The 15,592-nt window shown below is 43.8% G+C and overlaps 1 protein-coding gene across 11 annotated transcripts in view; it reads left to right on the top strand.

Annotated features, from left to right (window-relative positions):
* The window catches only part of FHOD3 (formin homology 2 domain containing 3), a 505,390-nt gene that overhangs the window by 375,862 nt on the left and 113,936 nt on the right, over positions 1-15,592 (top strand). For 6 of the 11 annotated variants that reach the window (XM_034643279.1, XM_034643277.1, XM_034643280.1 and 3 more), the window contains exon 11: positions 12,822-12,914. The exons of the other annotated variants lie outside the window; for them this stretch is intronic. In XM_034643279.1, coding sequence (XP_034499170.1) covers positions 12,822-12,914 — 93 coding nt within the window. The remainder of the gene's footprint in view (positions 1-12,821; positions 12,915-15,592) is intronic. 11 annotated transcript variants of the gene reach the window in all.

A 15,592-nucleotide genomic window follows, 5' to 3' on the forward strand; every position in this document is an offset into this window, starting at 1 on the left:
AATCTTTGACTTGCTCTGAGAATTTTCTTTCAGTGTCCAGGCTGCGTCCCCTTGACCTGTGCAAACACCACCTTTCCTATAACGTGCACCTTCCCCTCCATGTTCTGGATGTTCACAGCCCTTTCTGGAGAAGCTTGATTTTCCGTGGTAGTCTGTGTGGGTGTGGGTGTGGGTGGTCCTTCTGGAGGATGAGCCTCTCTCTCTCTCTCTGTCTCGTGCGATTCCCAGGATGCCTGTGGAAATGGAGCAGAGGCTTTCTCATGATTACTGAGTGAGCTGTTTGGTCCCGGTCATGCGAGGAGGCATGTGATTACCTTTGCTTGACAGGAGTCTGTGGAAGAAGCTTGGTGATGACTCTTCACTCATGAAGGTCAGATGGACAGGGAAATAAAACCCCGAAAATATAGGTGGAAGAGGCCAAATCTGACCTGGTGAGAAAAGATAGAGTGGCCAGCGGTGTAGCTGGTAAAGCATTTTGCAAAGGAGCCTTTTGGGAATAGGCTTTGAAAATTGAAGGGGACAGACCCAAAGAGAGAGAGACCCAGCCTGATGGCATTGTTGTCTCTCGGCACCTGCTCAGCACGCTGACCGTGATCACTGAAGCATCAGATTCGTGTTGAAAAAAATCTTTATTCCTGAGTGAGGTACTGTTGATGGTTCAGAAACTGACCAGAATTAACATGGACTATAGCCGTGGCCCAAATGTGTCTCGTGGTGCCCTGCGCTGTATCTCCTTCTGGAGGGATGGAGCCTTGGCAGGCTGAGCAAGGGGTGAGAGCCAGTAAACTGACTGTGCACGTGAATGCAGTGAGAAGACGTTGATGTTCAGGAAAGAATTCAGAAGAAGGAAGGATTAATGGCCTTTTCCGGTCCTCACATAGAAAAGGCTTCCCCCGCCCCCGCCCGCAGAGAAATGATCACAGCTGAGGTAGCAAAGCATAGTGGTTAAGAGCTTGGATGCTAGAGTTGGACTACTTGGGTTCAGGTCCTGGCTTGCTTACTAGCTGTGTGACTAGGAGGAAACTCCTTAACCACTCTGTGCCTCAGCTCCTCGTCTGTGAATGGAGTAATACTAGAACCTGCCTCAGCGGCTCCTGTGAGAATTCAAGGAGTAAACCAGGTAAAGTGTGCGGCATGAGAATGCCCCACACAGTGTACATTAAATAACTAGAATAAATGAGTGACTACAGGCGCCTCCCTTCACCCCAGTAGCTCCTGCTTTCCTCGGAGCAGAAGCAGAGCCCAGCCAAGAGGGAAACCAGCCTTACCCTCTGAGAGTGCGCTGGAGAATTCTAGGAAGCCCGGGCACATCTGGGACAGGTATCTGCAGCCTAAATACCTTTTGATGATCATGACAGAGCATAATTCCCAAAGACACAGAAACTCCGAGAGGAGTTCAGAGACACTAATACCACACTTAAGGAGTATTCAACTGCGATATTCACGTTGTCCCAGAGAAATAATTTCATTCCTGAGAGATTTGGTGTCTCCCCCCCAACTGTGTGGTTCTGATTTTATAAACATGAGATTACAAATGGCTAGAGAGGCGCCCCATGAGCAAGTGGGCCGGTCAGAGCCTGCTGCCTGCAGGTGTCTGTCTCGTACAGGTGTTGGATGGGACGGGGTGTGAGGGGGACAGAGGCTGTAGTGACCTGTGTCAGCAGCAGGCCTCCAAACCAAAACCAATACTGACTTACTGGACTTGAGAAGATACTGGAAAACACCTTTTTTTTTTTTTTTTTTTTTTTTTTTACCTGTGACAAGCTTTGTAAAGTTGCCTTCGAAATAGAAAGGTAAATAATTTTGATCATGGAATGGGGGGAAAAAACAAGCAAAGATGAGTGCCTTTGTATTTGTAAAAACATGGCTGGGGCTTGGGTCCTCATCGTGATAGCTTGTGTGTGTAAGTCCATGAGGAAGCTGCCAAACCTCTGGATGAGGAACCCCCCAGTCCTGAGCATCTCATTTCAGGGATAGACTTCACCTCGACAGACTTCTTAGTATTGACATTTTATGAGCCTTGATAGGATAACTGCTTTGAGTTTGTGGCAGAAATCCTAGTTTATGGGCTAAAGGAAAGCAAAATCCTATTCATTCTTCATTGTTCAGCCAGCTTCTATATTCTTGTACCTGCCACTTTCTTGGTTCTGAGATACAGTGGTGAAATGACCCTCAGGAAGCCTCAGACAGCGTGTGCGCAAATAGCGTAGCAAATAACTGTGTGCAGCTTTGGCAGAGGGCTTTTTAAGGAAGTAAACAGGACTGTATGGTAGAGGGTAACAGGGATATGAGGATACATCCTTGAGAAGAACTTGCAGAGGGGCACAAAGCTATGGGCAGGGATTTCATTACAGCATCATTTGTAAGAGCAAAGAATGGGGAATGGCTAGCTAAGGAAAACATGGAACAAGCATATTATGGAATGAAACCAGCAGTTATAAGAAATGTACCATACCAGAAGTACTAACATTCTTGCTATATCAGTGGCTGTATAAAAAGATTATAGGATAACATATTTTTAAATTTTCTTTTAATCTGGAAATTCACCCACCTGATTTGTAGCAGTGGTTATCCCTGATCAAAGGGAACTCAGTTTTTATCGGCAGTCTTATACTTTTTTGAAGGAAGCATATATTCCTGTAATTACATATTCATTTTTAAAAGGTTCTTTAGAAAAAAGGATAGTGGGATGGGAGTTGACCAAGACATCTCCTCAGGCACTTAGCCTGAATCCTGAAAGTTGAGAAAAACTCCCTGGGCTGAGGGAATGTCATGTTTGGTGGCAAAGGGAGGAAAGGGTTTGGTGTCCCCAGGTAATGAATAGGGGTCTCCAGAAATAGGGTTGTAGAGCATGGTTGGGGACACAGGTGCCACGAAGATGAGACGAGGTTGCACAGCAAGCAGGTTAAGTCTTGCAGGACCTTGGAAACCATAGTATGGAGTCTGGCGGCTATTTGACATGCAAGGCTTAGCCATGCACCTCTGAAGAGATGCCTGTCTTCCTGGTGGGGATCAGATTGGAGGTGAAGAAAAGTGGATACGGGGATGGTGGGTGGTAGCTATTACACAGAACTACTGAAAAACATTGGTGCCTTGAACTAGGGCAGTGGTTCTCAACCCTGTGGAGCACTGAAAATAACCTGTGATCAGACTACACCTCAAAATGATGGAATACAATTTCTGAAGGTAGGACCTGAGCATTAACATTTTAAAATCCTGTATCTCAAGGGAGAGGATCATAAGGCTGTGGAGGATTTGAGGCCCACACTGGAGAAAAAATCAGTAGTCCTCACTGCTTTATGTCCCAGGACCACCCTCTTGGACCAGGCTGAGCCCCACACCGGGACACTCTGGGGACTGTGTGACTTTACAGAGCAGCGTGGGAACTGGTGGCCCATGTCCAGTTCCTTTGGTGATGGTCCTTATAGATAATTCTGGCCCTTTGCTGCCCTTTTTTCTCTTCCTATTATCTCCCTTTTATACAATTCATTCTTCATTGGCATCTTCACCAGCAGATGGCCAATGAAGTAGAAAGCAAGCTACCCACACAAGTCCATGTGGTTACTATTGGTAATTTGGAGGCATGACTTGAGGGGGTAGAAAATAGAAAATGAGGTTGTTGAGAAAAACCCTGGCTGAAATATAAGATTTGAGGTTTATCTCCAGCTGTCAATTATCTGTACTTTATTACCATATTAAGAGTTGACTCTGGTGGGTTCAAGTCTAAAGCATGTGAAAGGGCAATTAGAATTCTAGAAGCAAACTGAGTCATGAGTTAGAAAGATATTACTGCACACAAACTCTGAAACACGTTGGCTTCCTCATGGTGGTTGTGTTTGGTATCTGGTTCACAAAGACACACATATCCTGTTTCTGTGATTTATAACTAAAAGTTTTTCGCTCTTTAGTATACTTCTCTTCCCATTTGTGAAAAACATGAGAAAGAATGTGTGTAAGAGGGGCCATTGTTTGAAATATTTATAATTAAGCTTGACCAGTAAACACATATTAGACTAGTAGTTGCACGAGTTCTGGAAATGGGAGGACTTGTCCAACGTCCATGTAATTTTGTGTCTTCAGCTATCACAGACCACCAGAGCTGGAAGCTACCATCCTCCTGTTCCACTTTATTATATGAATGAGATAAGTAGGAAGACAAGCCAGACCCAGGGCAGGACTGTTTTCACCTCTGGAGGCCGCCATCTTGAAACCTCAGCCTGGGACTTGGCATCCCGTCCATTTCCAAAAGTTCATAGAGAATTCCAGTCTCCCTTTATCCTAGTTTCACTTCTCTCCTAGATCTGTAAGGGACACTTAACACAATTTACTAGTATCTATGGCCTGGAATAAAGGTTTTTTTAAACATAAAATCAAGATACACACAAAGTAGCGAGACGCCTCACTACTGTCTGTAGTTATCACTGGATTGATTTGTTTGGCACCTGAATTACCTTGACACCTGAATTAACTGCAACCTAGCTAATGTATCTTTTCCTATTGCTGCTTATACTCTGTAGTTTGGAATTCCATTATATTAAACTACTACATGTGTCAGCAGAAAGAATGTGTTGGATCCATTAGTATTTTCTTCTAAAACAGAATAACAAAATAATGGCTTATGCATTAAGATTCTGCCAGTGGAGTCCATTTCTTAGATATATTCGGCATCCATGGCCTGTGCTTTATATTCCTTCTAAACTTTGCATGCTACAGGGACAATAAATACTTTCCTGTCTAACTTTGGATTCTCACCATGGAAACATCAGAGCAACAGCTGGGCTCGGTTAAATGTCTTTTCATTCTCTTGGCCGGCAAAAATTTTTTGAGGGAACTTTTTTTTTTTTTAATTTGGTGGATAATAAAACTATTTTTGAATGAAATCACTGCTTTACTTGGTCAGCTATATGTCTTAACTGATTAAGATCACTAATTGGACATTTTCAAATCTCATCTTGGCCCTTGGTAACCTAGAAACAGTCTTAAAGTTAACAGAAAGTGTGAGTCACTGCAAAGCTAAATCCGAAGTGGTTTAAGTATTCGTTAACACAGGGTGAGGCAAATGGAGCCAAGGGGATGCTTTCTCTGTCGTAAATTTAACAAAGCATTTCTATGAAATATTTTTTCATCTAATTTTGATAAGTCATGCACATTTTACAGAACTGAATGGAGCATGTAAAATGTATGCATTTTGTCTAAACCTTAAGACAGAGCTTTCCAATTAATTGCCACAAATGTCATACCTATGTTAAGAGTCATACTTATATCAAGACGCTGATCTCCTCAAGGCAATCGTGCAGGTCTGGGGTAACTGGGGGCCATAAGCAACTTCATCCATTATTCTGTTGTGTTGTATATCCTATCATCTGTGCTGTGCGGGAGGATTGAGAAGCACAGTGCAGGAGACTGTGGCTTAGAAGGGCAGTGCACTGATGACAGAGTGATAAAACCAGCTGAGATTCTGCTTTGGTTTCATTGGGTAGGCTGGTTGGTAGAAAGGACGCTAGCCTGGATATCAGGACACCAGAGTTCTTCCTGGCAGGTTGTGTGATCTTGCCCTCTCTGGACTTCATCTTTCTTCTCTGCAGCATGGGGAGGTCTCTAAGCCCTATCTCCGTTCTTGCCAGTCTTGTTCTTTGACCACCCTTAACAGGTGCCTCTGCGCTGAGCACCATGCTGGGTTCACGGTGCCAAAGAACCGCAACAGTCAGCAGGGATTTACTGGATGTCCTTGGGGGCTGGGTCCGCTGGAGAAATAGCTGGAGGAGTAACTCCAGGCAGGAAAATGGCTTCTGCAGGGGGACCCCGAAGCTGAAATACACCGGGCATTGGGTGGATAGATTAATAGACTGATTAAGACTGGGGGAGGGAGGTTTAGGAAGGGAGAGTGAGAGATGAAGTTGGAGAGATGGTAGAGGAAGTTAGAGTATTAGCTGGGCAAATTGGATTGAATCCTAAGATTTGAGTAGGGCAATGTCATGTGCAAAGCCTATCTTCTCCTCTGGTCCATCCCTCATCAGCCTTCCGAGTTTTGTGGAAGTCTCGCTTTTCAGACCAGTCAGTCCTCCACTCCCCAGCCGAATACTTCCTGGTATAGTTCGTTGTATAATGTCTTGCTTCCCCACGGGCCTGTAAACTCCAAGGGTAGGAACCAGAGTCTTGCATAAAATAAATGCTCAATAAATATTTGTTGGATAAAGGAAGAGAGCACTCTTGTCCCATTGTTAGACTTTTTTGCTTTTGAAAAAACGGTCGTTACGTATGGAAAATCTCTGTATCATCTGCTCAGTTTTGCTGTGAACTTAAAACTGCTCTGAGAAAAACCTATTATAAAAATCCCAGTTTAACAGTGTTGGATCAATGATAATCCTTGGTTTATGGTGTATTGTCGTTGGTCCACGTGTGGCCCTCTTCCTCGTTTGTTTTTATGTAAAATTTACTTAGTGATATAAAAAAAAAAACATCAATGAGACTATGGTCTACCTAAAAAAACAGAACCTTTTCCCTAACTTACACCCATCTGAGTGCTTCCATGTTTCCCGTCTCTGCCTGGATAACCAACACTCTCAAATATTGTTTATTGTCATCTTTACAGGTTTGTTGTTTCATAATATTATCAAATGTGTGTAAGTAAACCCATTATAAGTTTTGCCTTTTTGAGCTTTTAGAAAGTGTATCCTATTGTGTGCTCCTTCTTACACTTGCTTTCTCCACGTTACATAGCTAATGTTCATCCATATCATCACGTGAAGCTGACCGGCATTTATTTTTCACTGCTTGGACTATACCTCAATCTGTGTATCATTTTTCTTGTTGGCGAGCATTTGCTGAGCATTTGGGTTGTTTCCATTTCTTGGCAATTAGAAACGGTACTGCTGAGAATATTTTTAGACTCCTATCTTGCTGCATGAGTGTTTCAGTATCTCTAGGGAGAGTTTCTCAACCTTGGCACTACTGACATTTTGGACTGAATTCTTCTTTGTTGTGGAGGACTGTCCTGCATATTGCACGATGCTTCTACCTGCCAGATGACGGTAGCACCCCCTCCCCAGCTGTGACAACTAAAACATCTCCATTGACAAATGTCCCTTGGGGGACTGAATCACCTGAGTTCCAAACCACTGCTCTGGGGGATCGCGGTGCCATCTAGCAGTGGCGTTGCTGGGTCGCAATACGGGTGTTCGGCTTCATGTGATAGCACCGATTACTTTGCTGAAGTGGTTAGACCAGTGCACACTCCTATCAGCAATCTGTGAGTCCGTTGATCTACATTCTCTTCAGCACTTGGTGTTACCAGACTTCTTAATTTTTCCAAGTAGAGATAAGATGGTATCTCACTGTGGTCTTGATTTATATTTCCTGATGGATAGGTTAAAATATCTCTTCATAGAAGTTTATTGCCCATGATCATGTATTTTGCACAATCATATAGCTGTGTTTTTATTTTTAAAATATATTTTTGTATATTTTTGATATGAGTTTATGTCTGTTAGATGTACTGAAATGCCTTCTCTGAATTCGTTGCTTGACTTTCCCTCATCCGTAGTATTTTGGTCTTAGAATACACTTTCACACTGTTTTAAATGTTTTTTTTGTACTTTTGAAAGGTTCAGCAACATTCATTTTCCTTTTTGTTTGTCTTTTGGAGCCTAGGAAGTGTGACCTCAGCCTGAGATCCAAATTTGGAAAGTAAAGTTGGCTTCGAAGGAAACTAGGCCTTGCAGAATTGGTCAGACTGTGGGCCTCTGGGTCTCTTTTCTAATATGGAAGGGTGGCCTCCAGTCTGAGATTGCCTGCGGTAGAAAGGAAAGTGCCTGCTGGGTTCAGAGTAGACCTGTGCACTGGAGTAACTCCTTATCAGTTAAAAATAAAACACCCCTCATGGTATTTGAAAGCCAAAGGCCAGAGACCCAGAATTCTTTCTGAACAAATGTAAACAAAATTAAGTTACACTTTAAGAGAAAATGTAGCTAGGGGAAAAGCAAAATTGTCTGAACTAATTCTTCATCTTAAATATTATCAGCATAAAAGATTCTTTTTGACTAAGTCATCATGGGCTGAAACTAAAATCAAGCATAGAAAATCCTTTGTACCATGAGAAAGTATTTCTTTCTCCATCTATTTGGATTATAGGGCAAGGCCAGTGCCTTGACCATAGGGCACCCTGGAAGTGGGCCCTCCAAGTAGGTCATTGTGCTGCCTGCCATTGGTTCTGTCCCACCGCTCAGCTATGGCACACACAAGTCATGTGACGGTTTGGTGCAGTATCAGCAGGTGTGGAGCCCAAAGAGGATACAGTTTGGGATGTAGGTCAGGACAGTGATCTTCAAACATCTGTGGGGCAACTATGCAGAGGAGAGAAGGATTAAGAAGAGTTTACACAGGTAGAAGTTATAAATGGAAAAATGTTGCTGTCTGTCAGTGGTATAGAATGCTTTGCAGAGTACTGTGTCCTCTTTCTTAGGGCATCAAGCAGAGTTCTGAATGTCCATTGGTGGGAGATGTTAGAGATTTCCTGAGAGGGCCCAAAAGGCAGCGGTGACGTGGTTGATGATGGCCAATAGTTAAAACAAACTGATTTGTCTGCCACATGCCACGCCTTTTCAAAGCACTTTTACATATGAATGCAACCCTCCTGCCAGGTGTAGGTACTGTTACTATCCCATGGGGGGGGATCATAGGACCCAAAGTCACACAGCAGTAAGTGGTGTAGCTGGAGTGCAACCCAGGCAGCCTGGCTCTGAGCGTCTCCAACTCTAGCAGACTTTGCTTCTGATGACTTTACCTCCTGGGGGAGCAAGTAAAATCAAGACATTTTGGAGGGTGGGCCTCAGGAGAGGACAGCCTCGGTAGACTAGAAGTAATAGCATCTGCAAACTGCCACTCAAGCTGAGTGAGGGTGGCATCAGACTGATGATTGAGGGAACAGTTTTTATCTGGGCTGCTGTTGGAGCAGGTGGGAGAAAAGAAGACTAAGGCTGATAAGGGGTGACTTGTGAGTGAAAGCTGTACCAGGCTGAGAAGGACAGATGAGGTGTGTGGGTGTGTGTCTGGTGGCATTACAGAAGGAATGCTGGCCTCCCCGTTCCACTGGCCTCCTTGTTTGTGACCGAGGCACCCTTCCATCCATGTGTGGGGCATGTCATCATTGGGTATTGCCAATGCTCCTCTCTCCCTTTTCTGCCCCATCTAATCAGTCACCAAGTTCAACCAAGTCTGCTTTCAGCTTTTTCAGATCCCTTCCTCTTCCTTAGTTCCACAGTTATCTCCCTCTCTGCTCTACCTAATTTTTTATGAGGCTTGCATAACTTTGACTCCAAAATCTGACAAATACATGATAAGAAAGAGAAATTACAGCTCAATTTTTGCAGAAGGTGTATGTAAAACAATTCATAAGATATTAACAAATAGAACCCAGCTATATATAAAAAGAATAATACAACAAAGTAGAGTTTATTCCTGGTGTACAAGTTCGGTTTAATATTTTAAAACAGTCTTTGTAATTCATTGTTAATAGAGAAAAGGGAAAATCATAGACTTATTCTTTTAAATGGAAAAAAATTTGACGGAATTTAATATTCATTTATGATAAAAATTCTTGGCAAATAAGGAAACTTTGATAAAGAATATCCACACAAAACTGTGGCAAACCTCATAGATTCCCCTGATATTTGGAAAAACAAAGGGATACTTAAATTCATCACTTCAATTTAACATCTTATTGGAGTTCATAGCCAGTGTAATAAGGCAAGAAAGTCGTGAGAATTTGAAAGCAATAAACAACCGTCATTACTTACAGATATGATTGTCTACAGAGGAAGTCTAAAAGAATCTGTATAAGAAGTATTACAGTCAATAAATTTGGAAAAGTTGCTAGATACAAGGTAGATTTTTTAAAAGATTATACCATCAACAAATAGAAAATGAAGTTTAGAAATTGATAAATGTAATGTAGCATCAAAATTATACCTGAAATAAATTTAACAAAAGATATGTAGGATCTCTTCTGAAAAATTACTACACTATTAGGAGATATTAAAGAAGGTTGGGATAAGATTAGAGCTAAGTAAAGACTATACCATACCATGGTTTGAAAGACTCAGTATGTAGATGTCAGTTCTGCAAATTTGTATATGAATTTAGTGTAATCTCAAATAGTAGTCCAGCAGGGTTTTTATGGACATTGATAGGCTGATTCAAAATTCTCATAGAAATGCAAAGGGCTAAGGACTTAACACTATACAATGTCAAGATCTGTCATAAAACTATAGTAAGTAAGATAGCAAGGTATTCACAGATAAAAAAAAAATTCACCTTTGGTAAGAAAAAGTCCCAAACCCACAGATATTTACCTGATTTATGATAATGATGATATTGAAGTGGAGAAAAGAATGACCTTTTACTAAATGATTCTGGGCCAGTTGTATATCCATATAGAGGAATAATATGTCTAAACGCCTATTGCACGTGATGTACAAAAATTAATTCTGGATGAGTTGCAAATATAAACAAAGGTAATGAGTTTTTACGGGGATACACAAAAGAATACCTTTAAGACCTTGGTGTAAGCAAAAAATTTTAAAACAGGACACAAAAAGGGCACTATCAAAGAAGAAAGATAGATGGACTTCATTAAGATTAAGAACTTTCATTTATTAAAAGACACCATGAAGTGAATCCAAAGGCAACCCACAGAGAAGGAAAAGATTCTTGCAACACATTAAGTATGACAAAGGACCTGTACCCAAATTATATAAAGAACTTCTACAAATCAGAAAGAAAAACACACTGGGTTTTGAATAATGGGCAAAGTACTTAAACTTCAAAAAGAGAATATCTATCTGGAGGACACTTAGAAGTATGACAAAAGTGCCTGGCTTCACTAGTCATCAGGGAAGGCAAACTAAAACCACAGTGAAATGTCACTACAAACAGATTAGATGACTAAAATGAGATAGAGGAAAAAGCCAAATCTTGGCAAGGATGTGGGACAGCCAGGATGTTCATATACTACTTATGGGAATGTACATTTTAAAAAACTGTTTAACAGTTTCTAATAAAGATGAACCCAAGCATCAATGACCCAGAAATGCTATTCCTAGATACATACTGCCTAGTAATATATACACATATTCAATGAAAGACATATACTGCAATGCTCATAATAACCCCGCTCAGAATAATCCCAAACTGAAAAGTGACTGGTAATCATCAGCAGTAGAATGGGTAACTAAATTGTGGTCTATTCATACAAGGAAGTATTACATAACAACGGGAATGAGTGATCTTCAAGGGCGTATAACAACGTCGATGAATCTCACCAATGTTCTGTTGAACAAAAGCAGCTGGACGTGGTTCCTTCTAGACAGAAGAAAAACCGGCCAGGCTGATCTCTGCTATTTGAAGCGAGGTAGGGGAGGGAAGCAATTGGAAGGGAGCATTAAGGGAATACTGGCTATAGGGGTGTGATTATTTTGTGAAACGTCAGTGATTTGTGTACTTTTCTGAATGCATTTTATACTTCAGTACAAAGAGAAAACGCAAGTGAGGGACGGTGGGGGCAAAAGAGTTAAAGATCTTGGCAAAATGATGCCTGGGATGGGGAATGGTGGATTCGTGAGGACTGAAGGCAAGAAGGAGCTGGCTGCGTTGAGAAGGTAGAGGGTGGACACGAGGAGATGGCAGTGGGGTTCTGGTGGGAGGAGAGGAATGAGAGATGGGGGTGAGTGAGGGTCTGTGGTTGGCGGTGGGGTAGGAAGTTTGAACATACGTTTTCCGAGGTAGACAGGTTCTGTGTGATGTTGAGGTCCAGAGTGTGAGGGGCGAAGTGAAAGAAGGTGAAGGTCACTGGAGTTCAAGAACACAAGTGATGGAGAGGTCCACAGGCCCTGGGGTAGGTGTTCCATGTAGAGAGTGACATGAGTCAGGTGTTGACAGGGCTCAGAGCCCAAAGGAGGGTAATGATTCGGTTATCAAAGTCTGTACTCATGTAGCTGCAAGGACAAAACCCAAATTAAACTGTCTTAAGTAAAGTGAGAATTTATTATCTTCCGTTAGTGAAAGGCTAGGGTAGAGCTTCAAAAGTACTGGATCCAAGTACTAAAATCGTCCTGGATGTCTACCTGCACCGCCCCCACCCAACTGTGCTTTTCTTGGATCCGCGTTCACGACAGGCAGCCTTCCTCCTGGCTACGCAGTTGGGGTGTCCTTCCAGTTACGGATCCCAGAAGGCACCAGGGGAAATCCCAGGGGTGACACTGTTGACTCCACCAGGACCACGTGTCCACCCTCAAAGTGGGAGCAGATCAGCCCCCTGCCCCAAGGTCCCTGGGGACGAGGGAGTAGAATGTAAAAACCGTGCCCCCCATGGAGGTAAGTTTCAGATTGGCCTGACCCTCAGTGCTCTCTAACGGGGGGGGGGGGGGGAGTGCAGTGAGGACTCTGTGCTTTCTGCAGGAGCTGGACATCACCGGGAACACTCACTGCCTGATTCTGTGTGGAGGGGGCCAACCACGTCAGGGGCCTGCCCAAGGCCAGCAGCTGCTCTGAACCGCGTGGTGGGGGAGGGGTGCAGGGCGGGGGCATCCAGCCAACCTGACAGAGAATCTTGGCCTGCCCTGGGTTATTGTATCTCTACCCACATTTAAACTTGCCTCATCTCAGAACTGCCTCCTCTCTCCTAACACACTGAGTGTGTTCTTTTCATTTCAGCCAGCTGGAACGTTGTGTTGTGTTCTGTTTTCTGCTTCATCTTCCTGTTTGTAATGCTTATCTCGCTTTTCCATCTCGTGTCTGTGCATTTCTCTTTCCCGCCCTTGTCTCAGGGAAGAGGAGGAGGAGGAAGAGGAGCAGCCAGTCACGGAGCCCAATTCAGAGGAAGAGAGAGAGGACGATGCCCCCTGTCAGGGCAAGGACAGGTACCGAGCCTGGACCCTCCCAGGCTCCCACTAATAGCCCGGTTCCTTCCTAATCCATAGTTCGCAGCCACCTTTCGGGAATCTCCCTTCCTCACTGGCTCCCACTGGCAGGCTGTACCCGAGCACAGAGCCCCAGAGTGACTGGTTTTGTAGAAATAGCTGAGCACGTGCTCATTAGAGAACTGCACCACCCCTTCCTGACCACGCTTTATAGAAAAAAAAAATCACGTAACTGGTTTTCTCCCTGCTGTTCCCTCCCTCACTAGTGCACTGGCTTAGATTGACACTGGCTGGAAGGACGTTCGTGTCTGCTCAGAAAATGTTATTAACTCTTCCAGCGTTGTAGGAAGGATAATACCATGTGTCCCCTTCCTCCTATTGATTTTACCAACATAATAGTTGCTACAGAGTGTGGGTAACTACTGTGTTAATGATGCAGGTTTGTTTTTTATCCAAATGGACAGGAGTACTTTTCACCCCATGCAGCCCAGAAAAATGTACCATGATTCTATAGCCTTTTGAGGGAATTTACTGTCCTCTGCTCATACTTTTCAAGTATGCGTTCTTTCTGTCTTCAGGCAACGTTAACAGATAGAGGCATCTTGCTAATATTTTTTAATTTTATAGGTATTTTCCCCACATGGTGTGTTTTTAAAAGATAAAAATTGATCACCAGTAATTTCATTTTCTAACAGTCAAAAGTAATTCAAAAGTTGAAATTTTTTTTGTTTCACTGATTACCACTGCAAATTAACATTTTTAGTTTTTCCACAAATAAGCAAAATCAAAGAGCTCGTGGATAAATTAGAGTGAAACCTCTTTCTTATGAACTTCAAAATCAGTGTGATTCCTTGCTGCTTGGCCTCTTTCTGCAGGCCACCAGTGCACAAAAAAGGGGTCCGTTTCACCTGCTGAGACACCCGCCATTCCCAGGGGTCATGGATTCCTCTCTGATTTGACAAACTAGTGATTGTTTCCCTGCTTTGGAAGTGTCTGGGAAGAAGCCAGCAGGGTGCAGGTGTGGAGAGAAGAAAAGAATGACCTGGTCACAAAGAGTGAGCCACCCATGTCAGAATGCAGGGGGAGAAAGTTGTCATTGACCAGAGCCCGTCACCTAAGGGGATCTGCCATGCCTGGGGGTAATGATACTCAGGGGTGCTCTGGGGAGGGAGGAAGTTTGGTTGATAGTCCCACCTTACATTGAAAATCTGCCACAGGAGATCCTGGAGACCCTCAATGTATATGCTGGTATGGCTCCATACGTGCTTACATGTGCGTGATCTGTCCCACCCACACAAACTCATCCGCCCTCCGCTACTCTCATGGTACAGCACCTTGGACCGGATGCAAGAATCTGGCTAGAAAGGGCAACCTTCAAGGCATCCTTCTTGATGTCGTGCTGTCTTAACATAGGGTTGTTATTTCCACGGGTAGATGGTGGTGGATTGCTCTGTCAGGGCTTTTCTTTGTACGACCCAATGCTGGAGGCGTCCTTGATCAAACTACAGTTAAGCTTTCCAGTTTTAGGAAATAAAGTGGTGCATATTTAACACCGGGGCTTGATCTTGACAGTGACTAAGGCACTCATTAACCTTGACGTGGATGTATTTATTTCTTGGTGTAATCCACTCAGACCTTAAAGTGGCTAGAAAGATGCTGCTTGCTTCTGCTGGGTTGGTGTCTTCCCCTGCATGACCTGCTTGCTGGCTGCTCTTTCTGTGTGCATGTCACGGGCTCCGGGCTGGTGCTGAGCACTGCGGCGAGGTCTCCTGCCATCCCCTCATCCAGCCAGGAGAACTACTCTGTCCCTGCCCTTCTATACAGAGGGAGCTCCCAATTTGAGGTAGAAAAGAAAACAGATCACGTCCCATTCTCGAATGGGCATGGCTGGGAGCCAAATTCTGGAAGAAGGACGATGGGCGTGGCTGGGAGTCAAGTTCTCCGGGAGAAGAAAAATGGTTTGAAAAATGCAGAGTTGAACAGAGACTGTCCGGTTAGAAGAGTGTACGTCCGAAGATCGAAGTAGGCCAAATGCAGTCTTGTGGAGATGGAAAAATTTTACAACTGTGGCAGAATTGGGCTGTCTGAAGGAGTCCAGATGTCTAGGGCTTAGTCGTAGATGTGGGTTGTGGGGCAAGTGTGAGGTGGGCAAAATCTGATTTGAGTGTGCCAGTTCCTCTTTCATGGCTCTTTCCATTCCTTGCTGGCATCTCTTCTCCTTTGTCCTTTTCCATACCTGCTTTTGAGGAAGCACCTGAAAATAGGGACCTATAGGCTGAGGCTTGGGGGATACTTCTTCCCCTTTTGGGAGGAGGACAGAACTTCATTTTGACCAAGAGAAAGAAATGAAATTCAAATCGTGGAAATTCAGGTGCCAGTACAATCAGTGGGGAGAAACTGGGGAGGCTGGGGAGCTGTTGAAGAAGAGCCGTAGGGGGAGCTCCGTTAACTCCCCACACGAAAGCCTCCGAAAGCCCAGAGGCCAGACTGGTTTGCAGAGATGTGTCCTTGCGTTCGGCAAGCCTTGCCTCCCAGATTGACAAGCCCAGGTCGCCAGGATTGTTGGGCAAACCAAAGCTTCTGGTGGTGGGCTTCCATGCTGCAGTTCGAGAAACAGCTGGATTCTGGAGTTAAGTGGCCATAACAGTAGTGGGGTTTCTGTGTCTTTTTCTCTTTCC

Source organism: Ailuropoda melanoleuca, chromosome 14 (genome assembly GCF_002007445.2).
Source record: "Ailuropoda melanoleuca isolate Jingjing chromosome 14, ASM200744v2, whole genome shotgun sequence".
NCBI lineage: Eukaryota > Metazoa > Chordata > Mammalia > Carnivora > Ursidae > Ailuropoda > Ailuropoda melanoleuca.